Source organism: Nerophis ophidion, linkage group LG03 (genome assembly GCF_033978795.1).
Source record: "Nerophis ophidion isolate RoL-2023_Sa linkage group LG03, RoL_Noph_v1.0, whole genome shotgun sequence".
NCBI lineage: Eukaryota > Metazoa > Chordata > Actinopteri > Syngnathiformes > Syngnathidae > Nerophis > Nerophis ophidion.
In genome coordinates this window covers 5,916,281-5,944,038 of record NC_084613.1, presented here as the reverse complement: position 1 = coordinate 5,944,038, position 27,758 = coordinate 5,916,281, and the positions used below count along the sequence as shown (strand labels likewise).

Here is a 27,758-nt window from a genome sequence, read left to right as displayed (position 1 = left end):
AAGACAACATATTTGATGTTCAAACTAGCTATTGCAAGGAATTTAAGGGATGCGTTCTAGCGCCCCCTAGGAAAAAAACACAGACAAAACTGCTTGTAACTTACGTTAGGAAGGTCATAGAGACATGAAAAAAAATCCTCTATGTAGATCTGACTTAGACCTAGATTCCATACATGACTTCCTTTAGCAAAAATCAACAGGAAGTTGGCAAAAACCCCTTCAAAACAAAATTTTCATAAAAAATGTCCTTTTTTCCTATCTTTGAGCTGTAATTTGACCCCCTTAAAATGCTTCAAAACTCATCAAACTGGACACACGAATCAGGACTGGCGAAAATTGCGATCTAATAAAAAACCAAACCCCAAAACTCTAAATTGCGCTCTAGCGCCCCCTAGGAATAAAACAAAGAAACTGCTCCTAGGACGAAAACAGACAAAACTGTTTGTAACGTCCGGTAAGAAGGTCGTACAGACATGACACAAAAACCTCTATGTAGATCTGACTTAGACCTAGATTTCATACAGTGACGTCCTTTAGCAAAAATCAACAGGAAGTTGGCAAAAACCCCTTCAAAACAAAATTTTCCTAAAAAAAATGTCATTTTTTTCCTCCTTGAGCTGTAATTTGACCCCCTGAAAATGCTTCAAAACTCACCAAACTGGACACACACATCAGGACTGGCGAAAATTGCAATCTAATAAAAAACCAAACCCCAAAACTCTAAATTCACTCTAGCGCCCCCTTGGAATAAAACAAAGAAACTGCTCCTAGGACGAAAAACAGACAAAACTGCTTGTAACTTTCGGTAGGAATGTCGGCGAGACATGAAACAAAAAGCTCTATGTAGATCTGACTTAGACCAAGATTTCATACACTGATTTCCTTCAGCAAAAATCAACAGGAAGTTGGCAAAAACCCCTTCACAACAAAATTTTCCTAAAAAATGTCATTTTTTTCCTCTTTGAGCGGTAACTTGACCCCCTTAAAATGCTTCAAAACTCACCAAACTGGAAACACACACCAGGACTGGCGAAAATTGCGATCTAATAAAAAAAACCAAACCCCAAAACTCTAAATTCACTCTAGCGCCCCCTAGGAATAAAACAAAGAAACTGCTCCTAGGACGAAAACAGACAAAACTGTTTGTAACGTCCGGTAAGAAGGTCGTACAGACATGAAACAAAAACCTCTATGTAGATCTGACTTAGACCTAGATTTCATACAATGACTTCCTTTAGCAAAAATCAACAGGAAGTTGGCAAAAAACCCTTCAAAACAAAATGTTCCTAAAAAATGTCATTTTTGCCTCTTTGAGCTGTAATTTGACCCTCTTAAAATGCTTCAAAACTCACCAAACTGGACACACACCAGGACTGGCGAAAATTGCGATCTAATAAAAAAACCAAACCCCAAAACTCTAAATTCACTCTAGCGCCCCCTTGGAATAAAACAAAGGAACTGCTCCTAGGACGAAAACAGACAAAACTGTTTGTAACGTCCGGTAAGAAGGTCGTACGGACATGAAACAAAAACCTCTATGTAGATCTGACTTAGACCTAGATTTCATACACTGACTTCCTTCAGCAAAAATCAACAGGAAGTTGGCAAAAACCCCTTCAAAACAAAATTTTCATAAAAAATTTCCTTTTTTCCTATCTTTGAGCTGTAATTTGACCCTCTTAAAATGCTTCAAAACTCACCAAACTAGAAACACACACCAGGACTGGCGAAAATTGCGATCTAATAAAAAAAACCAAACCCCAAAACTCTAAATTCACTCTAGCGCCCCCTAGGAATAAAACAAAGAAACTGCTCCTAGGACGAAAACAGACAAAACTGTTTGTAACGTCCGGTAAGAAGGTCGTACAGACATGAAACAAAAACCTCTATGTAGATCTGACTTAGACCTAGATTTCATACAATGACTTCCTTTAGCAAAAATCAACAGGAAGTTGGCAAAAAACCCTTCAAAACAAAATGTTCCTAAAAAATGTCATTTTTGCCTCTTTGAGCTGTAATTTGACCCTCTTAAAATGCTTCAAAACTCACCAAACTGGAAACACACACCAGGACTGGCGAAAATTGCGATCTAATAAAAAAACCAAACCCCAAAACTCTAAATTCACTCTAGCGCCCCCTTGGAATAAAACAAAGGAACTGCTCCTAGGACGAAAACAGACAAAACTGTTTGTAACGTCCGGTAAGAAGGTCGTACGGACATGAAACAAAAACCTCTATGTAGATCTGACTTAGACCTAGATTTCATACACTGACTTCCTTCAGCAAAAATCAACAGGAAGTTGGCAAAAACCCCTTCAAAACAAAATTTTCATAAAAAATGTCCTTTTTTCCTATCTTTGAGCTGTAATTTGACCCTCTTAAAATGCTTCAAAACTCACCAAACTAGAAACACACACCAGGACTGGCGAAAATTGCGATCTAATAAAAAAAACCAAACCCCAAAACTCTAAATTCACTCTAGCGCCCCCTAGGAATAAAACAAAGAAACTGCTCCTAGGACGAAAACAGACAAAACTGTTTGTAACGTCCGGTAAGAAGGTCGTACGGACATGAAACAAAAACCTCTATGTAGATCTGACTTAGACCTAGATTTCATACACTGACTTCCTACAGCAAAAATCAACAGGAAGTTGGCAAAAACCCCTTCAAAACAAAATTTTCATAAAAAATGTCCTTTTTTCCTATCTTTGAGCTGTAATTTGACCCCCTTAAAATGCTTCAAAACTCATCAAACTGGACACACGAATCAGGACTGGCGAAAATTGCGATCTAATAAAAAACCAAACCCCAAAACTCTAAATTGCGCTCTAGCGCCCCCTAGGAATAAAACAAAGAAAAAACTGCTCCTAGGACGAAAACAGACAAAACTGCTTGTAACATCCGGTAAGGTCATAGAGACATGAAACAAAAACCTCTATGTAGATCTGACTTAAACCTAGATTTCATACATGACTTCCTTCAGCAAAAATCAACAGGAAGTTGGCAAAAACCCCTTCAAAACAAAATTTTCCTAAAAAATTTCATTTTTGCCTCTTTGAGCTGTAATTTCCCCCCCTTAAAATGCTTCAAAACTCATCAAACTGGACACACACATCAGGACCAGCGAGAAATTGCGATCTAGTAAAAAAACCAAACCCCAAAACTCTAAATTGCGCTCTAGCGCCCACTAGGAATAAAACAAAGAAAAATTGCTCCTAGGACGAAAACACAGACAAAACTGCTTGTAACATCCGGTAAGAAGGTCATAGAGACATGAAACAAAAAACCTCTATGTAGATCTGACTTAGACCTAGATTTCATACAATGACTTCCTTCAGCAAAAATCAACAGGAAGTTGGCAAAAACCCCTTCAAAACAAAATTTTCCTAAAAAATGTCTTTTTCCCCTCATTGAGCTGTAATTTGACCACCTTAAAATGCTTCAAAACTCACCAAACTGGACACACACATCAGGACTGGCGAAAATTGCGATCTAATCAAAAAAACCAAACCCCAAAACTCTAAATTCACTCTAGCGCTCCCTAGGAATAAAACAAAGAAAAAACTGCTCCTAGGACGAAAACAGACAAAACTACTTGTAACATCCGGTAAGAAGGTCATAGAGACATGAAACAAAAACCTCTATGTAGATCTGACTTAAACCTAGATTTCATACAGACTTCCTTCAGCAAAAATCAACAGGAAGTTGGCAAAAACCCCTTCAAAACAAAATGTTCCTAAAAAATGTCATTTTTGCCTCTTTGAGCTGTAATTTCCCCCCCTTAAAATGCTTCAAAACTCACCAAACTGGACACACACATCAGGTCTGGCGAAAATTGAAATCTAATAAAAAATAAAATAAAAAAAAAACTCTAAATTCACTCTAGCGCCCCCAAGGAATAAAACAAAGAAACTGTCACTTATTGTTTGTCTTTGGTACACTAATGTGTTTTAGGCCATTGGTTCCTTGTTTTATTTTTGCAAAAATGTATACAGTATATCTATTTTTATCTTTGGTATGAAAATTATTATGTAACAACATCTATTAGTATTTTTTGGTTCTTTGTTGTTGCTATTTTTGTATTATGACAATTTATTATTGGATCATGTTGTACTGCATTTTAATCGTTTGTTCTGTGGTTGTGTGATGTTTTTTGCCTGGACCCCAGGAAGAATAGTCTCCACTGTGGTGTAGACTAATGGGGATCCTTAATAAACTAAACTAAACTAAACTCCTAGGACGAAAACACAGGCAAAACTGCTTGTAACGTCCGGTAGGAATGTCGGAGAGACATGAAACAAAAACCTCTATGTAGGTCTCACTTAGACCTACATTTTAATAATTGACATCCTGCAGCAAAAATCATCAGGATGTCAGCAATTACCCCTTCAAAACAAAAGTTTAGTAAAAGCCCGTCACCTTTTTTCAAACATTACGGGTGACAGAAAGAAGCACCAGTGTGACCCCAGGTTGCAGGGAAGGGAGGTAATGTGCAGGCAAAGATATGTTGAATGGGTAAAAACCAGCAAAAGTCAGACTCGTCCATCCTTGCTTGCAGCTTTAATCGTGTTTGAATTTTGAAGGAGCGTGTCGGAAAAGACACTGCCCACATGCGCACATTGATGCCCAAAACGACAGCCGCAGAGGGACAATGTAGCAGCCTCGCCATTGGAGACCGAGGTCAACTCCCACTTGAGTGTGAAACTTACACCCCAGGCTATTTGTGGTGTTTCAGTCAGAGGGATCAGGTTTTCCACAGCGGATTCCCAGAAAGGAGTGCAAACGAGGGGCCAAACAATACAACACATGTGCCCACAAGAGTGAGAAAAGGAGTCCATTTTAGTAATATCCTTTGGGGATTAAAGAGTGCACTGAAAAAGTATAAATCCACCAGCCTGGCTTAAACAAAAAGTTGCTCTGCGCAAACTTGATCACAGTCTAGAACAGGGGTAGGGAACCTATGGCTCTAGAGCCAGATGTGGCTCTTTTGATGACTGCATCTGGCCCTCAGATAAATCTTAGCTGACCTTGCTTAACGCGATAATTATGAATAATTCCGCTGGAATTCACAGTGCTAAAAATAATGTACAAAATATAAAACATTCTCATGCATTAGCGGAGGCATAACTTGGGCTAAGGAAGAAAGCTAACGCATAAACAGACTATGAACATTAATCAAACAAAACTTACTTGGCATGGCATGAAGCACGAAACTATGGCAAGGCATGAAACAAGTCAGCACGGAGCAAGAAAAGATCACATTGACGCCAGGGCGACTGACTGGCAAAGACAAGCTTAAATACTGCCTCTGATTAGTGCTCGGGAAGCAGGTGAGTGGACAAAATGAGTAACCAAGGAAACTAGACAAAGGAGTGGAAAAAAAACAGGAACTTAAAGAGTCCAAAAGACAAACAGCACATGGCCAAACAAAATCTTGATCATCAGACATGACATTTGATTTATTATTGGTTAGCTTCAGAATAACAATCTTATTAAAAGAATAAGAGACTTATTATACTCAAAAGATGTTTTTCTTACTTCAAAATGCACGCATTTAGTTGTATTCAGTGGTAAAAAATATGACTCTCACGGAAATACATTTTGAAATATTTGGCTTTCATGGCTCTCTCAGCCAAAAAGGTTCCCGACCCCTGGTCTAGAAAATAGCTCTCATAGCTAAAGTGGCTTTGAGAGGAAAAGAAGCAAGTAGCGGGTTCAGGTGAGTGCCAACTACATGTGTCACTCACATAGCTTTATTTGGAAGCCTCATGAGCCTTTAATCTGCACTCGGCTGGAAAATGGACGTGTGCACCCGGGACACAATGAGATGATTGCGGCATACAATTACAAACCCCGTTTCCATATGAGTTGGGAAATTGTGTTAGATGTAAATATAAACGGAATACAATGATTTGCAAATAATTTTCAACTCATGCTAAGTTGAATATGCTACAAAGACAACATATTTGATGTTGAAATACTGTGGAGGAATGCTCATCAAACACTTATTTGGAACATCCCACAGGTGGGTGTCATGATTGGGTATAAAAGCAGCTTCCCAATAAATGCTCAGTCTTTCACAAGAAAGGATGGGGCGAGGTACACCCCTTTGTCCACAACTGCGTGAGCAAATAGTCAAACAGTTTAAGAACAACCTTTCTCAAAGTGCAATATACAAGAAATTTAGGGATTTCAACATTTATGTTCCATAATATATATATATATATATATATATATATATATATATAATATCTTGATTGGATTATCCAGAGAATAGTGCTCGATACCGTGGTTGAGCGCAATATGTATGTGTGGGAAAAATCACAAGACTACTTCATCTCTACAGAATTGTTTCATGAGGGGTTCCCTCAATCATCATCAGATTTCTCTCAATCATCTCCTGATGATTGAGGGAACCCCTCATGAAACAGTTCTGTAGAGATAAATGATAAATGGGTTGTACTTGTATAGCGCTTTTCTACCTTCAAGGTACTCAAAGCGCTTTGACATTACTTCCACATTTACCCATTCACACACACATTCACACACTGATGGAGGGAGCTGCCATGCAAGGCGCCAACCAGCACCCATCAGGAGCAAGGGTGAAGTGTCTTGCTCAGGACACAACGGACGTGACGAGGTTGGTACTAGGTGGGATTTGAACCAGGGACCCTCGGGTTGCGCACGGCCACTCTACCATGAAGAGATGAAGTAGTCTTGTGATATATATATATATATATATATATATATATATATATATATATATATATATATATATATATATATATATATATATATATATTAGGGATGCACCGAAATGAAAATTTGTGGCCGAAGCCGAATAAAATTTAAACGCTTGGCCGAAGGCCGAAAACCGAATAATGAATGCAGTTTTTCACAATTTTTTAAATATTGCATAAATATGCTTGCAACCATGGACAGTGCTGAGAAGAAAAAACGGGTTGTATTTATCTGAATTAAAAACATGACCAAGTCGAGTTTAGCACTGCTAATTTGTACCATGCTGAAGCAGAGTGAGTCCGCCAGCCAAGAATGTTAAAATAATATCTAAACAGCCGTCATTTATCCATAAAACTATGCAAAAGCTGCAGGTGGAGAAGCAGCTGAAAATAAATACCACAGAAGTCCACTTTCCAAGGTCATCATTGTCACCGACGTCCCACTGGGTGTGAGTTTTCCTTGCCCTTATGTGGGCCTACCGAGGATGTCGTAGTGGTTTGTGTTGTGGTTTGTGCAGCCCTTTGAGACACTAGTGATTTAGGGCTATATAAGTAAACATTGATTGATTGATTGATAAATAGCCTAGAATAAATATTTAGACATGTTTTTCAAATAAAGTATTTTTTTATTGAATATTGACATTTTTTTAATATTCCAGTAGTCTTTGCTTTTCAAAAAAAACACAGTTTTTCATTTATATTAGGCCTTCAAACAAAACATGCATTCCAAAAAAAAAATAAAGTGCATTAAAGTGGATAAACCCACAACAAATGAATTATTGTCCTTTTGGCAAAAGTCTGCCTAGCCACAGTAGATATGCTAATAATGTAAACAGAAGGCTCAAGTAAATCACAATTAAGTGTGTGCTTGTAACCTCATACACTTATACAGGTAGCCTACACAACAGGCTAATAATGTAAACAGAGGCCCCACTAAATCTCAATTAAGTGTGTGCTTGTAACCTCATACACTTATACAGGTACACAACATATCCCAAAGTCACTGCACGTTGGTTGATTGCGTCACGGCGTCAAAAAATTGCGTCACATGCCACTATTCGGCCTTGTTTTTAACTCATTCCACCGAAGGCCGAATGTGGCTTTTTTTGCCATATTCGGCCGAATATATTCGGTTACCGATTAATCGGTGCATCCCTAATATATATATATATATATATATATATATATATATATATATATGTAGTAACAGACACCGTCATAACAATATGTACAATATACACACTGCAAGTATATATATATAAATAATGTAGTAAAAGACACCATAACAATATGTAATGTTAAATATTTACCATATTTTGGTCAATTTAATCAATAGCGGGACTTCTTTCTCAGCCGCATTTATTTCCGTTTCCATAGCAGCGCACATGTGACTCCCGGCATCTAGTGTGTGTTCCTACTTCCGAAAACTAACACATGCTAGTGTGTTGTAATCATGGCAGACTTGGTAACAGAAAACGAAGACAACTATTTTTAGTTAAATGAAGATTCACAACCTTCTTTTTGAAGCAGAATATATGAAAGGAGAATGAACTACTGCCTATAAGAAGTGAGCATGAAGAAGAGGGTAAAACATTGGAGCAGACAGAAAAAGCCCAGAGAGTGAGGTTGGGGTGATTTGGTCACGCTGAAAATCTGGAACTTTTGAGCCAATTTATGCCGAATTATTGGAGTGCATACCCAAATCAACTGGAAAGATCTGGACCAAACAAACAACTGTCCATTGAGTGAGTCACTAAACTATTGTTCATAATACATGCAGCACATCACACTGTACACTACACCACATACTCTGTATGGCTAGCTGTGTACAAACAAAACATGAAAAAATACTTTTTTCCACTCAGTACAGATTAGTTGGTGTTCTATCACAGTGTTGTGTGTTACAAACTCAAACTGATGTGGAAGCTAGCTTATCTCTTGCCGTAGCTCGCTTTTACAGCTAATACTTAAGTCCGTAGCACACCCAGAAAAATAGTTCCTCAGTATTCACGCTTACGACAACAATGATGTACAGTTTGTTATTATACACGTTATTGGCGGTTTTTGAATGCACTTTTTAAAAGGGATTTAGAGGTAAAATTGATTGCTTTATTAGCTACATTTCTAGCCACCTAAAACAAGTCTGTTTTGTATACTTTAGAAATGTGTTCTTGTGTCTTAAAATGATCGTGAATGATAGGCAAACTTTTTAAAAAGTGCAGTTTCCCTGTAATGTTTCAGGTAGATCTGTTTGTTAATTCAGCCAGAAAAGATGGTGGTTGCACTTTATTTTTAATATTGTATTATTTTTATGCTGAAAAACAACAGCAAAAGTAGCAGGCAAATAGTGTCAAAATGTTGTTGTTTTGTTTTATTGAAAATGGGAGCAGTAAAGGTTTCCTCCTGTTAATTCAACTTCAAATTTTTGTTGCGCTTTAAATGAGATGTAAATAAGTTAAGCTAAAGGCCTACAGAAATGATATTTTCTTATTTAAACGGGGATAGTAGGTCCATTCTATGTGTCATACTTGATCATTTCGCGATATTGCCATAATTTTGCTGAAAAGATTTAGTAGAGAACATATACGAAAAAGTTCACAACTTTTAGTCGCTAATAACAAAAGCCTTGCCTGTACTGGAAGTAGCAGACTACTGTTTCATCCTCGCTCAAATTACGGGGAAAATCGTCGCTTTCTCGGTCCGAATCGCTCTGGCTGCTGGTGGCCATGATTGTAAACAATGTTCAGATGTGAGGAGCTCCACAACCCGTGACGTCACGCTCACGTCTGCTACTTCCGGTACACGCAAGGCTTTTTTATTAGCGACCAAAAGTTGCAACCTTTATCTTCGATGTTCTCTACTAAATTCTTTCAGCAAAAATATGGCAATATCGCGAAATGATCAAGTATGACACATAGAATGGACCTGCTATCCCCGTTTGAGTAAGAAAATCTCATTTCAGTAGGCCTTTAAGGTTACTGCCCATCCCTAAGCCATGTCTACACTAAAATTATTCCCCGTTTCAGCCACACCAAACCAGTGTTTAAGGTCCCCCTCCTCGGATAAATGTTGACATGGGTAAGTCAGCCATGTAATTCTTAGCTTAGCTTTGTATGGACTCATTGATTGTTTACAAACTGAGTTCAAAGAAGAAGTGACGCCAGAAAGACCTTGCCCAAACAGGAACTGACGTCAGAAAGACCTTGCCTACAAAGGAAGTGATGTCGGAAAGACCACGCCCACACAGGAAGTGACGTCAGAAAGACCGCGCCACAGACATCATAGTAAAGTGGTTTCGTAACTCTGAGCTAACCACAGGAAATATGAAGGTGAGTCATCCAGACATGCCCGTGTTTCTTCTTCTACATATGCAGACACTTGTGGAAATCACACATGAATACCTTAAGAGAAAGCCATTGCAGCTATTTGGGATACAACACTTCTCAATGTCAGAATAGTTATGTTCAAGTTATCACACAACTTGTATGTTTAAAGGCCGTTGCTATAGTTATTATCAATTGTGCTGAAGTTGTACTTTTCTATCCGTGCAAAGGGACACAACTTGTAATCTTCCATTGCGAGTTTTCTCGCATCAGCAGTTTGTTTCCAGACCCTGCCTGCTGACAGCCAAGGACGGACATCGAGTACCTCAATGTTGACAAAACAAAGACGGGGCGAAATCATGTGTCAGCACATTTCCATTCTGAATAATCCTGAATTGTGTCTACTAGAGATGTGTGCAGTACGTCCTCCCTTTCCCTTCAGAAGCAGCCTCAGTGATGGGAACTCCCGAATAAATAGAGGAGCACGTGGGACTGTGCCTCAGAGCGTAGGGTGAAACTGTAACTGAGTGTGCAGCCCCAATACGTTTCTCCTCACGAGCAAAATTTAACCCTGTCTCTGCCTGATTCCTTCTTCTTCTTTTGTGTAATAGATAGTTCGGTGTTTGAACCTGACACTCAAGACGGAAGAGAACTTTCAAATGTCCGGCCGGGTAAGCGGTGATGCTACTTAGGGAAAAACTTTGTCTTTCTATCGAAGGAGAGTCATCAAGAATGTGTGCTCCTTTGGATGTGAAAGGTAGCGTGTGCTTTGTATTACCTGGCCGTAGAGGAAAATGGCGAATGCAATCGGACTGACAAAGCAGACTGTATCATTTATTGTCCGCCATGAATGTCACGGACTCAACGTCTAGGTCCAGAGTATAAAAAGTCACCAACAAGGAATGGACAATGAAGGTGACGGCAAAAGGGTGACGAGTGACCTGACCAGATATCTACAACCCTGGTTTGATTGAGACTTTTTCTAATCCATGCAAGGACAAAACTTCTTGTCTGAGGTTTGGCCTCAGCCACAGATGTTATCTTTGTTTTATTCAGAGTTCTACGGAACTCTGATTAAAAATAGGGACGTGGGAGCTGAAGCTTAGAGCGTAGGGCAAGACTGTGACTAAGTGTGCAGCGCCATGCGTTCTCCTCATGAGCTAAATTGAACTCTGTCTCTGCATGGTTCCTTGCTTCTTGTCTGATTAATAGGTGTCATCAGTGTTTGAACCTGACAAATGTTAAAAATAGAGATCCATGTGGATGCATGAACTTAATTCTAAACATTTCTTCACAAAAAAAGAAATGTTTAGAATTAAGTTCATGAATCCAGATGGATCTCTATTACAATCCCGAAAGAGGGCACTTTAAGTTGATGATTTTTTCTATGTGTAGAAATATTTTTTTATATTTGAATCACTTTCTTATATTTCAATATATATTGTTATATTATTGTTCTTCCACCATAGAAGTGGGTCAAAATCTAGTTTTAATGCAATACAGCAACACTCGCGACCCTGAACGGGGGACAAGCGGTAGAAAATGGATGGATGGATGGTTTTAAATGTGCTGCTATAAATATATATATATAGATATAAAAATAACTAAAAACTTGTTGAAATATATCTTTTTTTTTCAAATATTTCAAGAAAGACCACTACAAATGAGCAATATTTTGCACTGTTATACAATTTAATAAGTCAGAAACTGACATAGTGCTGTATTTTACTTCTTTATCTCTTTTTTTCAACCAAAAATGCTTTGCTCTGATTAGGGGGTACTTGAATTTAAAAAATTTGCTCAGGGGGTACGTCACTGAAAAAAGGTTGAGAACCACTGAGGTAGCGCACCGCACGTCGTGTAAACAATGCAGATCGAGGCACAACACACGGCATGCTAGCAGCGACCGGGCTAGGACAACATGCAAAAGCCAGAGCTGGAGGACCCTCCTGACCCGTTAACATCTCCCCTTTGGGAACACTTCGGCTTTGCGGTGCGATACAACAATGGAGGACGGAGGTTTGCCGACATTGTTCAGAAGCAGTAGGGTATGTTTCTGCAAACACTTCAAACATGCTAACCCCTTTGAAGCGGCACCACCCCCAAGTCAAGCTCGCTTTAAGGAAGAGAAAGAGGAGCGTGGTGCAAACACTGCATTTAAACAGCCTCTCCTCGGCCACCCAGGCAGGGCTAAAGCAATAAATGTTTTTAGCAGCACATTCAAAACCATCCATCCATCCATCCATCCATCCATCCATTTTCTACCGCTTGTCCCGTTGTCGCGGGGGTTGCTGTATTGCAGGGGTCGGGAACCTTTTTGGCTGAGAGAGCCAAGAATTCAAAAATGTTAATACATTTCCGTAAGAGCCATATAATATTTTTTTCAAACACTGAACACAACTAAACGCGTGCATTTTTAAGTAAGATCAACATTTGTAGAGTATAATAGGTCTCTATTTCTTTGTAATAACATTGTTATTCTGAAGCTAACTGTGGAGGGGGCGTGGCCTGAGGGCCTGCAGCGAAGCGGGATGTTGCCAGGACAGGCCTCGAAATCGGCGACAGTTGCGTACATAGCCCACCTGGGCCTTGATATCTAATCACCCATCGCTCTGTTTATAAGCAGCAGCCAGTTGAAGAGACGGGGTTGGGGCTGGAGCCAGAGTGCGAGCGAGAACGAAAGATAAAAAGACAATTGCCGGAAAGCAACTGAGAGACTTATTGAAAATTTTAAAAAAATAAATAAAAGGCTCTCATGTCGGTACTTGGTGGTCTGAAGAACCCCCAGTAGGGCAAACCCTAAACTAACCAATAATAAATAAATCACTTCTTACTCTTAATGCAACTTCTTCAATAAGTGCAGTAGAAAAAAAGATGGATGGATTCAAATGCATGAGCATGCTTTATATTATGAATGTTATTTTTAACACTTTGATTACAAGAAGTGGAATTATTCATTACTTATTGTGTTAAGCAGAGTTAGCTCAGATTTATCAGAGAGCCAGATGCAGTCATCTATAGAGCCAGATCTGGCTCGCGAGCCATAGGTTCCCTACCCCTGCTGTATTGCATTAAAACTAGATTTTGATCCACTTCTATGGTGGAAGAACAATAAACCCATATATCCTCTTACTACCAAGTCAGCCAGCCTGGGGGGGGGGAGACTAAAAGTTAATCTGAGGCTGAGTTGACTTGAAACTGTTTAATGTTGCACTTTTTATATGTAGAAGAAAAGTTTTGTCATTTTATTTCATCTGAGAAACAACTGGAGGCAGTTTAATGTTGACTAACATGGACCCCGACTTAAACAAGTTGAAAAACTTATTGGGGTGTTACCATTTAGTGGTCAATTGTACGGAATATGTACTGTACTGTGCAATCTACTAATAAAAGTCTCAATCAACCAATCAATCAATCAAAAAAAGCACTATACATGTAGAAAGGTTTTGATAAAGTGAAGTGAATTATATTTATATAGGGCTTTTCTCTAGTGACTCAAAGCGCTTTACATAGTGAAACCCAATATCTAAGTTACATTTAAACCAGTGTGGGTGGCACTGGAAGCAGGTGGGTAAAGTGTCTTGCTCAAGGACACAACGGCAATGACTAGGATGGCGGAAGCGGGAATCGAACCTGCAACCCACAAGTTGCTGGCACAGCCACTCTACCAACCGAGCTAAGAAACCATTCTGAGCCTTATCTGATTTAGTATTTATTTCATATACGTTGACCACATTAATCCTGGCAATGAATCCAGTGTGTATATTTTGTGAAATATATTTATATAGCCCTTTTCTCTAGTGACTCAAAGCGCTTTTTTACATAGTGAAACCCAATATCTAAGTTACATTTAAACCAGTGTGGGTGGCACTGGGAGCAGGTGGGTAAAGTGTCTTGCTCAAGGATACAACGGCAGTGACTAGGATGGCGGAAGCGGGAATCGAACCTGCAACCCACAAGTTGCTGGCACAGCCACTCTACCAACCGAGCTAAGAAACCATTCTGAGCCTTATCTGATTTAGTATTTATTTAATATACGTTGACCACATTAATCCTGGCAATGAATCCAGTGTGTATATTTTGTGAAATATATTTATATAGCCCTTTTCTCTAGTGACTCAAAGCGCTTTTTTACATAGTGAAACCCAATACCTACGTTACATTTAAACCAGTGTGGGTGGCACTGGGAGCAGGTGGGTAAAGTGTCTTGCTCAAGGACACAACGGCAGTGACTAGGATGGCGGCAGCGGGAATCGAACCTGCAACCCACAAGTTGCTGGCACGGCCGCTCTACCAACCGAGCTAAGAAACCATTCCGAGCCTTATCTGATTAAGTATTTATTTCATATACGTTGACCACATTAATCCTGGCAATGTATCCAGTGTGTTTATTTCGTGAAATATATTTATATAGCGCTTTTCTCTAGTGACTCAAAGCGCTTTTTTACATAGTGAAACCCAATATCTAAGTTACATTTAAACCAGTGTGGGTGGCACTGGGAGCAGGTGGGTAAAGTGTCTTGCCCAAGGACACAACGGCAATGACTAGGATGGCGGAAGCGGGAATCGAACCTGCAACCCTCAAGTTGCTGGCACGGCCACTCTACCAACCGAGCTATGCCGCCCCGTATATGTATAATATGCCATTGTTTACAAATTAGGTAAATAAATAACCAAAATGTATATTTTGTTGTTTTCTTACTGTACCGATAATGAACCAAACCGTGACCTCTAAACCAAGGTACGTACCCTAGTCTGAGCATTTGATTATGGTTGAGTGTCCTTAAAGGGGAATTGCACTTTTTTTTTTAATTATACCCATCATTCACAATCATTATGAACGATCTAACGCAGAGATAATAGGGGTGTAACGGTACGTGTATTTGTATTAAACCGTTTCGGTTTGGGGGTTTCGGTTCGGTACGTGGGTGTATCGAACGAGTTTGTAAGCGAAAGTCTTAACAAGCTGCTCTGCTTTCTGCCTGTCTGAGCATTGTCCCGCCCACACAACCATCTGATTGGTTACATACAAAGCCAATCAGCAGGGAGTACTCAGGCCGATGTAACAGCCAATCAGCAGCGTGTATTCAGAAAGCCTAGAGTCAGTGCTCCGGCGTTGAGATGAGCAGATATGTGTCTAGCAGGTGAGCAGCTGACATCGTACACTCCCCAAATTATAAAAAACACTTCCCAGTCACGACTATTACAAACATCACTATGAGCCCGTTGACCTTCTAGAAACTTAAACTGCAGTTCAGCTCTCTTTGTTCTGGGTTGAGGTGAAGGCTGATTAGCTTTTAGCGTTAGGTTAGCTCATTTTGCTGTGTGTGCGTAATAAAAGTCAACTACAGGCTTCCCAAATGCTGTAATAAATTAAGCATGATGAGTTGAAACTGTTCAATGTTGCACTTTTTATATGTGGAAGAAAGGTTGTCATTTTATTTAAACAAAGCAACAATTTGAGGCAGTTTAATGTGGATTAACGTGGGCAGAATTATTATAGTGTTCCCAATGTTAAAAGGATAAAGCCATTGTTTACAAATTTGGTGGATAAATAACCCCAAAAATGTTTTTTTGTTGTTTTCTTACTGTACTGAAAATGAACCAAACCGTGACCTCTAAAGTCTTTAATGTCCTCTGTGTTCTTTGATGTTTGATCTTTCCCTCTTACACACATGTAAGAGGGATGTGTACTATGGCTATGAGTTGCTGTTTTTTCCCTTGGCCTCAGTCTGCACCCCCACTCCAGGGCCTAGGCTAAGACCGATTTTTTAAATTTCATTTTAATATTCTATTTTTTTTTTCTCCCATCACCCCCTCCCTCCCCCCTTTGTTTACCTGTATGTCATCTTTTTTGTAAGGGGGTCTGGAAGCCGGCAGACCCGTCAGCGATCCTGTTCTGTCTCCCTGTAATGTTTGTCTGATCTTGAATGGGATTGTGCTGAAAATTTTAATTTTCCTGACGGAATAAATAAAGTACTATCTAATCTAATCTAATCTAAACCGAGGTACGTACCGAACCCACATTTTTGTGTACCGTTACACCCCTAAGAAGCATTTAAGTCTCACCTTAAAACTCATTTGTATACTCTAGCCTTTAAATAGACTCCCTTTTTAGACCAGTTGATCTGCCGTTTCTTTTCTTTTTCTTCTATGTCCCACTCTCCCTTGTGGAAGGGGCCCGGTCCGATCCGGTGGCCATGTACTGCTTGCCTGTGTATCGGCTGGGGACATCTCTGCGCTGCTGATCCGCCTCCGCTTGGGATGGTTTCCTGCTGGCTCCGCTGTGAACGGGACTCTCGCTGCTGTGTTGGATCCGCTTTGGACTGGACTCTCGCGACTGTGTTGGATCCATTACGGATTGAACTTTCACAGTATCATGTTGGACCCGCTCGACATCCATTGCTTTCCTCCTCTCCAAGGTTCTCATAGTCATCATTGTCACCGACGTCCCACTGGGTGTGAGTTTTCCTTGCCCTTATGTGGGCCTACCGAGGATGTCGTAGTGGTTTGTGCAGCCCTTTGAGACACTAGTGATTTAGGGCTATATAAGTAAACATTGATTGATATATATATATATTGGGTATTTTTTAAGCATTCAAACTCGTAAAAAACGTGTCTAAAAGTCTGCTTATAGCAAAGACTACGGGAGGTCCTTTACTACGCCCATAAAACCCAGGAAAAAACCATCCAAAAACCGACAATAGTCCATTTATATTTGGTGACTTGAGTATTAACCAAGTATTACTGATATTGCTATTACAAGCACTTCTGCAGACAAACTTTTTATAGCAGCACCGTGATCACAGGCTTGAGTCCCAATGTTGACATGCTCAGCTCCTTCTCTTGCTCATCAAAACTTTATTGTAGATCATAAATCACGCCTGTCATCGGGATAGCAGAAGGGACCAGCAAGTTTCACAGTTTTTGAAGGGCATTATATATTGTTTTTTAAGTAGCTTCCATAGGCTCTGTTGACTTTTGATCGTGTTTATTTACTATATAGAATGCATTAAATAACAAAAATACATCTGTCATGTATTTTAGAATGATTGTGAATAGGCAAAATTCCTAAAAAAAGATTCAAATGTTTTTGTTGAGGCTGCAGCGGCCATCATGGCTGCCGGTTCCACCTCGCCTCGGACAAAAACAACTCCACTACTTTGGTCAGATAAGTATCATGCTAATGCACAATTACTCACTCTAAAACCTCATTTGAAAATTCCAGGAAGTATGGAAGTTTGAGCTATTTTTCTGTGCATAACAAAGTTTGTTTTCATTGAGTGATTTGGGTTAATAAACTTCCATGTACAAACCCCGTTTCCATATGAGTTGGGAAATTGTGTTAGATGTAAATATAAACGGAATACAATGATTTGCAAATCCTTTTCAACCCATTTTCAATTGAATTCACTACAAAGACAAGATATTTGATGTTCAAACTCAAACTTTATTTTTTTTTTCGCAAATAATTAACTTAGAGTTTCATGGCTGCAACACATGCCAAAGTAGTTGGGAAAGGGCATGTTCACCACTGTGTTACATCACCTTTTCTTTACACAACACTCAATAAACGTTTAGGAACTGAGGAAACTAATTGTTGAAGCTTTGAAAGTGGAATTCTTTCCCATTCTTGTTTTATGTAGCACTTCAGTCGTTCAACAGTCCGCTGTCGTATTTTACGCTTCATAATGCGCCACACATTTTCGATGTGAGACAGGTCTGGACTGCAGGCGGGCCAGGAAAGTATCCGCACTCTTTTTTTACGAAGCCACGCATTTGTAACACGTGCTGAAAGTAGTTTGGCGTTGTCTTGCTGAAATAAGCAGGGGCGTCCATGAAAAAGACGGCGCTTAGATGGCAGCATATGTTGCTCTAAAACCTGTATGTACCTTTCAGCATTAATGGTGCCTTTACAGATGTGTAAGTTACCCATGCCTTGGGCACTAATGCACCCCCATACCATCCTTTTGAACTTTGCGTCTATAACAGTCTGGATGGTTCGATTCCCCTTTTGGTCCGGATGACACGATGTCGAATATTTCCCCAAAAAATTTGAAATGTCGACTCGTCAGACCACAGAACACTTTTCATCAGTCCATCTTAGATGATCTCGGGCCCAGAGAAGCCGGCGGCGTTTCTGGATGTTGTTGATAAATGGCTTTTGCGTTGCATAGTAGAGCTTTAACTTGCACTTACAGATGTAGCGACCAACTGTATTTAGTGACAGTGGTTTTATGAAGTGTTCCTGAGCCCATTTGGTGATATCCTTTAGAGATTGATGTTGGTTTTTGATACAGTGCCATCTGAGGGATCGAAGGTCACGGTCATTCAATGTTGGTTTACGGCCGAGCCGCTTACGTGGAGTGATTTTTCCAGATTCTCTGAACCTTTTGATCATATCATGGACCGTAAATGTTAAAATCCATAAATTTCTTGCTATTGCACTTTGAGAAACGTTGTACTAAAACTGTTTGACTATTTTCTCACGCAGTTGTGGACAAAGGCGTACCTCGTCCAATCCTTTCTTGTGAAAGACTGAGCATTTTTTGGGAAACTATTTTTATACCCAATCATGTCACCCACCTGTTACAAATGAGCCTGCACACTTGTGGGATGTTCCAAATAAGTGTTTGATGAGCATTCTTCAATTTTATCAGTATTTATTGCCACCTGTCCCAACTTTATTGCTGGCATCAAATTCTAAAGTTAATGATTTGCAAAAAAAAAAAAAGATCATCAGTTTGAACATCAAATATGTTGTCTTTGTAGCATATTCAACTGAATATGGGTTGAAAAGGATTTGCAAATCATTGTATTCCGTTTATATTTACATTTAACACAATTTCCCAACTCATATGGAAACAGGGTTTGTACTTCTTGTGTCAAGCATTTGGGACATAATGGAGCTTTCAATATGTACTGTAGGTCACACATTTACTTGTCTTTATGGATAATCCAGGACAAAATAAGCAATATTTTAGTTTTCAGAAATCCGTAGCGCATTAATATTTAGTCTACCACAGTGGTTCAAGTACCATTGGAAAGTTTTTTTCCATAAATCTTTGCAATGTCATCGCTTTTTTTCCCCCAGACATTTTCCATATGAATTTTGTCACGTACCTAAATATTGTGTTTTTTTCTGGAAGCAACTTTACTTCAAGCTTCCTTCAATCTTGCCTCTAGAAGGGACCAGGAAGTTTCCCACAGTTTTTTGAAGGGCTTTATATTTATTTTGAAGTGACTTCCATATGCTCTATTGACTTTTGATAGAGTTTTTACTATTTACAATACATTCAATAAAAAAATGTCCATCATGTCCATGTGAATAATATAAAGACACTATACAGCATTATTCACATGTGAATAACAAATAGTCTATTATACAGCAATATTCACATGTGAATAACAAATAGTCTATTATACAGCATTATTCACATGTGAATAATATAAATACAGTCTATTATACAGCAGTATTCACATGTGAATAATACTGTATAATACACTGTATTTATATTATTCACATGTGAATAATATAAATACAGTTTATTATACAGTATTATTCACATGTGAATAATATAAATACAGTGTATTATACAGTATTATTCACATGTGAATAATACTGTATAATAGACTGTATTTATATTATTCACATGTGAATAATATAAATACAGTCTATTATACAGCAGTATTCACATGTGAATACTGTATAATAGACTGTATTTATATTATTCACATGTGAATAATATAAATACAGTCTATTACACAGCATTATTCACATGTGAATAATATAAATACAGTCTATTATACAGCAGTATTCACATGTGAATAATATACAGTCTATTATTCACATGTGAATACTGTATAATAGACTGTATTTATATTATTCACTGATGAATAACTTAGACAGTTTATTACACAGCATTATTCACATGTGAATAATATAAATACAGTCTATTATACAGCAGTATTCACATGTGAATAATGCTGTATAATAGACTGTATTTATATTATTCACATGTGAATAATATAACGACATTATACAGCATTATTCACATGTGAATAACAAATAGTCTATTATACAGCATTATTCACATGTGAATAACAAAGACAGTCTATTACACAGCATTATTCACATGTGAATAATATAAATACAGTCTATTATACAGCAGTATTCACATGTGAATACTGTATAATAGACTGTATTTATATTATTCACATGTGAATAACATAAAGACAGTCTATTACACAGCATTATTCACATGTGAATAATATAAATACAGTCTATTATACAGCAGTATTCACATGTGAATAATGCTGTATAATAGACTGTATTTATATTATTCACATGTGAATAATATAAAGACATTATACAGCATTATTCACATCAATCAATCAATCAATGTTTGCTTATATAGCCCTAAATCACTAGTGTCTCAAAGGGCTGAATAACAAATAGTCTATTATACAGCATCATTCACATGTGAATAACAAATACAGTCTACACCATTATTCACATGTGAATAACAAAGACAGTCTATTACACAGCATTATTCACATGTGAATAATATAAATACAGTCTATTATACAGCAGTATTCACATGTGAATAATGCTGTATAATAGACTATTTGTATTATTCACATGTGAAAAACAAATACAGTATTATACAGCATTATTCACATGTGAAAAACAAATACAGTATTATACAGCATTATTCACATGTGAATAATATAAATACATGATACATTTACAGTACATATACAGTCAAAAGGAACATATAATGCATGTGTTCCTTGACTGCACTTAAATGTAGAATATATTTATACTATTCCATTATATTATATATTATACATATAATATATGTCATATATTATTTATTATTAGTATTGTTTATTGTGAGCGAACTGCAGTGCTGAATTTCCCCCAGGGATCAATAAAGTACTTGCTATTATATTATGTTCTATATGCATTTTACAGTCTGATGGCTGTCAGCAGACTAGAAGGGGTTAATGGCAAAAAGAAGAGATGAATGCATGAATCCCCTGCAGCCAATCCAGAGGACCATGGAGGGTGGGCGGGCTGCAAGGGACTTCATGGCTCGGCAACGTGACCGGAAGACACTCAAAGCCAGTGGTCCGCTGGGAAAGTTGGTCCCCTTCCGTTTAACTTTTGACGACCTTCTGACTGAAAGTTTTTTTTTTGTTTTTTTTTTTTAAGTCTGCTTTGTATGCACAGCTTAATCGGGTCAATGTGACAAAGAAACACAAAAAAAAAAACAAAAAAAAAAACACTATGAGTGATTAACTTTAAAGAACACGTGACGGTGACGATCGACCACATGCTTGACATTTTCTAAAGTTCGAGTTGGGAAATGACGCGAGAAAAAAACCCCGATTAAATAAAAATGATATAACAGGAAAAAAAAGGACTCGTTCGTTACTAATCACGGTGACGTAATTACGTCGAGCTATGTTTTTTTTAAATAAATAAAAATTATATTCTAATTTTGTTACTTTAATTTTACAAATGAACTACTTTGATTGCTGTTTCTCTTCGGTTCGTTAATGTTGAAATGTATAAATAAACATTAAAAAAAAAAAAAAAAAAAAGAAAGAAAAATCCTGATCATGGCGGCGAAATGAGCCTTCAAGCACAACTATTCACACACGTGTTTAAAATGACTCATTGTTCCAGTACGACGTTTACAAACCAACGGTTAAAAGCGGACTTAGCGGTGCTTTTAACTAAAAGTCAGCCAGGGGGGGCACACGTCAATAAATTCGCACTGTCAGTGTTTTAAATCATCTCATATGAATGGTGGCCATTTTTGACTGGCGATGCAAGGCGATTGAGTGCGCATGCGCGGGCTCCGGCTCTCCCCCTTTTGGCTCTTAAGAAGGAAGTAAATGGCGTGGAAGGAACACGGAAAGCAGAATGAATGATCCCACGCTGCCGTGCCACCCACCTCGGGATGGTCCGCAGGTCCCCGGTCCCCTTGGCCTCGTCCTGCCGGGAGAACCACACTTCCAGCAGCTTCTCGGTCCCCTCGAAGAAGTGTGCACCGTTATCCTCCATCATGAGACAGCAAGACACCCAACCAAAATAATAACAAAAAACTGATCACTAAACGTGGGTTATTCCGTATTTCCGATGAGTGAATGGTGCGGGAGTCCGTGAAGCCAAAGCGGATGTAGAGTTTGTCACTTAAGTTGCCGTCTTCCCTTTTTGCAGAGAATACCGTTAGCAAGTGCTAGCTAATGTCGCCAGCCATACTGCGTACAGCGATGAAGCGGCGCCAAGTGCGGGCGGTTTATATAGGCACGCATACGTCATCGTCTGTGTGGACCAATGGGATGGCAGGAGTGATGTTGCTGAGAGGTGATTGGTCGAAAGAGCTGTCAGTTTGGGTTTTTTGACAAAGGCACTGTTCTCCTTGACGACTGGACGTCACGTGATGGCGTACGGTTGTTCGGAAGTTCCGTCGTAAAAGTTGCAGTTCATTTATCCTTTAGAGCCCGGTACCGGGCCGCAGAATATTTTTTTATAAAAATAAAAAATAAATAAAAAAATAAAAAAATATTTTTTATTTTTATTAAATCAACATAAAAACACAATATACACTCACAAATAATGCACCAACCACAAAAACTCAATTTTTCATGACTTTTTTAAAATCATTTTCAATGAAATGCCAAAATGACTTGTTTTGTTATCTGTTAAAGGCTTACTGAAATGGGATTTTCTTATTTAAACAGGGATAGCAGGTCCATTCTACGTGTCATACTTGATCATTTTGCGATTTTGCCATATTTTTGCTGATAGGATTTAGTAGAGAACATCAAGAGCTATTCGCACCGAGAAATGACAATTTCCCCATTAATTTGAGCGAAGATGAAAGATTTGTGGATGAGGAAAGTTAGAGTGAAACATCAAAAAAAAAAAGGCGACGGCTCCAGGCGGCGGCAGTGGAACCGTTTCAGACAAATTTACTAAGATAATTCTGGAAGATCCCTTATCTGCTTATTGTTTTAATAGTGTTTTAGTGAGATTGTAAAGTCATACCTGAAAGTCGGAGGGCTGGGGTGAACGCCAGTGTCCCTCAGAGTGTTGAGATCCGCTTTTTGGATCCTCCACATATTATTGTTTGTTGTTCCATTTTTATTTTCACTCTCCGTCTGATCCTATTATTTCCTGTTTAAGTCGGTCACCATGGTAGCTTATCAGTTTCACCTGTTTCTCTCGGCCCTGCACACCTGTCCTCACTAATCACCTGCCTTATATAAGCCTGCATCTTTTGTTGTTCAGTCTGGGATCCAAATTGGTTCTTACACAACGGTACGTCTGCTTTGCACTTCTGCTTCCATGCAATTTCTGTATCACTCTCGCGAGCTCTCACGCTGCGCAATTTTATTTATTCTTAGCTCTCATGCTAAATGTTTTATTTTCCCCTTTGTGTGCCTATGTGCCAGTTTAGTTTACTATTTGTTTATCCTAGCTTTCATGCTAGTGTCTTTTGTTTGCCTTTTCTTAGCTCCAGTATTTTTGTTCTCTAGCACCTTTTGTTAAATAAATCATTAGTTCATACCTTTTGCTGTGTTCAATTTTCGACGCATCCTCGAGGGAATCGAACCCGGCATCTCAATGCCGAACAGACGTAACACAGAGAAGCCAATGGAGGAGCCAAGATCACAGCTGCCTTTTTGAGCTGCAGGAGGAAGTCGCATAATCCACTGAAGTCTCCTGTAAGAGCCGACTTAATATCACAATTTTCCCATCCAAAAACCTGCTGGTTGACGTAGAGAAACATGTTCGCTTGACCACTCCGTTAAAGGGGAACATTATCACCAGACTTATGTATGCGTCAGTATATACCTTGATGTTGCAGAAAAAAGACCATATGTTTTTTTAACCGATTTCCGAACTCTAAAAGGGTGAATTTGGCGATCTAAACGCCTTTCAATTGTTCGCTGTCGGAGCGATGACCTTTCACCCGTGACGTCACAATGGGAAGCGATCCACCATTTTCTCAAACACATTACACACACAAGTCAAATCAGCTCTGTTATTTTGCGTTTTTTCAACATTTCCGTACCTTGGAGACATCATGCCTCGTCGGTGTGTTGTCGGAGGGTGTAACAACACGATCAGGGACGCATTCAAGTTGATTTACGTGGAGTGTGCATCGATTAGCACGGCATGCTAATTGATGCTAACATGCTATTTAGGCTAGCTGTATGTACATATTGCATCGTTGTGCCTCATTTGTAGCTATATTTGCATCCACCCACATTTAATGCCAAACAAACACATACCAATCGACGGATTTAAGTTGCACCAGTGTCAAAAGATGCGAAAGTCCCTCGTTTGGTCTGCACATTTTACTGACAGAGATGTGTGGATATCCTGCGACACTCAAAGCAGATGCATTTCCAACGATAAAGTCAACAAAATCACAAAGGTGAGTTTTGTTGATGTTATTGACTTATGTGCTAATCAGAAATATTTAGTCGCGGCATGACTGCCAGCTAATTGATGCTAACATGCTATTTAGGCTAGCTGTATGTACATTTGTAGCTTTATTTGCATCCAGTCTTTCCCACGACCCACATTTAATGCCAAACAAACACTTACCAATCGACGGATTTAAGTTGCTCCAATGGTCAAAAGATGCAATCGTTGGTTAGAAGGCGATCGCCGAATAGCCTCAATAGCTATTCGCTCAATAGCTTCAGTTTCTTCTTCAATTTCCTTTTCGCTATCTGCCTCCACACTCCAACCATCCGTTTCAATACATGCGTAATCTGTTTAAGCCGCTGAAATCCGAGTCTGAATCCGAGCTAATGTCGCTATATCTTGCTGTTCTATCCGCTTTGTTTGTATTGGCAACACTATGTGACGTCACAGGCAAATGGACGGGTGGATTTACAGATAGCGAAAATCCGGCACTTTAAAGCCTTTTTTTCGGGATATTCCATGATGGGTAAGATTTTCCATCCATCCATCTTCTTCCGCTTATCCGAGGTCGGGTCGCGGGGGCAACAGCCTAAGCAGGGAGGCCCAGACTTCCCTCTCCCCAGCCGCTTCGTCTAGCTCTTCCCGGGGGATCCCGAGGCGTTCCCAGGCCAGCCGGGAGACATAGTCTTCCCAACGTGTCCTGGGTCTTCCCCGTGGCCTCCTACCGGTTGGACGTGTCCTAAACACCTCCCTAGGGAAGCGTTCGGGTGGCATCCTGACCAGATGCCCGAACCACCTCATCTGGCTCCTCTCGATGTGAAGGAGCAGCGGCTTTACTTTGAGTTCCTCCCGGATGGCAGAGCTTCTCACCCTACCTCTAAGGGAGAACCCCGCCACACGGCGTTGTGGTGAAGAAGGAGCTGAGCCGGAAGGCAAAGCTCTCAATTTACCGGTCGATCTACGTTCCCATCCTCACCTATGGTCATGAGCTTTGGGTCATGACCGAAAGGATAAGATCACCGGTACAAGCGGCCGAAATGAGTTTCCTCCGCCGTGGGTAAAATTTTGAAAAAAAAAACTTCGAAAAATAAAATAAGCTACTGGGAACTGATTTTTATTGGTTTTAACCTTTTTGAAATTGTAATAATGTTCCCCTTTAAAGCTTCACAACAACAACAAAAAAAAACACAGGCTGTGTTTCTGCAATCGACCAACAGCATTCTTCTTTGACGTCTCCATTACTAATTGAACAAATTGCAAAAGATTCAGCGACACAGACGTCCAAAATACTGTGTAATTATGCGATGAAAAGAGACTACTTTTAGCCGTGTGTGGTGCTGGGCTAATATGTCCGCTACAACCCTAGACGTCACAAACACACGACGTTTTCAACAAGAAACTCCGCGGGAAATATAAAATTGTAATTTAGTAAACTAAAAAGGCCGTATTGGCATGTGTTGCAATGTTAAGATTTCATCATTGATATAAAAACTATCAGACTGCGTGGTCGGTAGTGGTGGGTTTCAGTCGGCCTTTAAATGGTTGCTTCTTTATTGTTTTCAAGGTAGAGTGTGTAAATTGTACACTTGCTTTACCATATTTGAGTTATTGTCTAGAAGTTTGGGGAAATACATACAGGACGAACATCCAACCACTATTCATAATGCAAAAAAGGACCACCAGACTGATACATAACACAGGACCCCGAGAACACACTAATGGATTATTTATAAAAACATTTGATTTAAAACGACCAGATCTCATCCAACTCAAGACTGCCCAAATGATTTATAAAGCAAGTAAAGATTTACTTCCAACAGAAGATTTTTACAAAGAGAAGGGAATTATAATTTAAGAGAACTACTTTTTAAGATCCAATATTGTAGAACAACGCAGAAACGGATGAGTATAACAATAGCAGGGGTTAAAATATGGAACTGTTTGAAGGATGAAATAAAACACAGCACCAACATAAACCAGTTTAAAAAGCTTTTTAAATCATTTATCATTAGTAAATATAAGAAAGAAGAGCAAACATTGGTTTAGAAAGACAATAATATATAATATGTATATAAATACAATTTAGGATTTCATAATCATACATATAGGTTATATTAAAATGTATATATTACCACTTTATATGGAATTTAAATAAATTGTGTATATAATATATATATATATATATATATATAAGTGTACAAATGTATATGTTTGATTTAACAGTTCGAGATGCCACCTCAGTAGAAGCATTCAAGTCTCACCTTAAAACTCATTTGTATACTCTAGCCTTTAAATAGACTCCCTTTTTAGACCAGTTGATCTGCCGTTTCTTTTCTTTTTCTCCTATGTCCCACTCTCCCTTGTGGAGGGGGTCCGGTCCGATCCGGTGGCCATGTACTGCTTGCCTGTGTATCGGCTCGGGGACATCTCTGCGCTGCTGATCCGCCTCCGCTTGGGATGGTTTCCTGCTGGCTCCGCTGTGAACGGGACTCTCGCTGCTGTGTTGGATCCGCTTTGGACTGGACTCTCGCGACTGTGTTGGATCCATTGTGGATTGAACTTTCACAGTATCATGTTAGACCCGCTCGACATCCATTGCTTTCCTCCTCTCCAAGGTTCTCATAGTCATCATTGTCACCGACGTCCCACTGGGTGTGAGTTTTCCTTGCCCTTATGTGGGCCTACCGAGGATGTCGTGGTGGTTTGTGCAGCCCTTTGAGACACTAGTGATTCAGGGCTATATAAGTAAACATTGATTGATTGATTGATTTAAATGTTAAACTGTGTATATGAGACGTGTGCTACATATATGTTGCTCATATATTGTTTTTTAAAAAAAAAGTAATATAAGTGAAGCATGTTTTAGATTTTATATATTTTGAACCTTGTTCTTGTTGTGATGGGGTAGGTTTATATAAGCGTTGCTTCAACCTACACCCTTTCGGCTCAATCATTGCTCAAATGAGTGTTTTTTTTATTCTCTTTTCTTGTTGTTGGTCTTTGTTTTATGTGAACATTGCCGAAACAAAATACATTGATTGTTGTTTGATTGTTAAATACAGTATGGAGCACGTCATTGAAACCAAGACTGGAAAGCGTACAGCAGTACGAAAAGAGCAAGCAGCCCGCAGCGAAAAAACGCGGGTTGTAGTTTTCACTTCGCCTTGCTAACGTGGAGACGAACGGCTGCTCCTTCCGCTCCAAACTACATTACCCAGAACACCCGGTGCGCCAATTAGA

General features: G+C 39.1%; 1 protein-coding gene across 1 annotated transcript in view; it reads right to left on the bottom strand.

The window, feature by feature from the left end:
* The window catches only part of amd1 (adenosylmethionine decarboxylase 1), a 50,578-nt gene extending 28,226 nt beyond the window's left edge, over positions 1-22,352 (bottom strand). The window contains exon 1 of the mRNA XM_061894110.1: positions 22,030-22,352. Within this exon, the coding sequence (XP_061750094.1) occupies positions 22,030-22,142 (113 nt within the window). The 5' untranslated portion in view covers positions 22,143-22,352. The remainder of the gene's footprint in view (positions 1-22,029) is intronic.
* Positions 22,353-27,758: the final 5,406 nt, after the last annotated feature.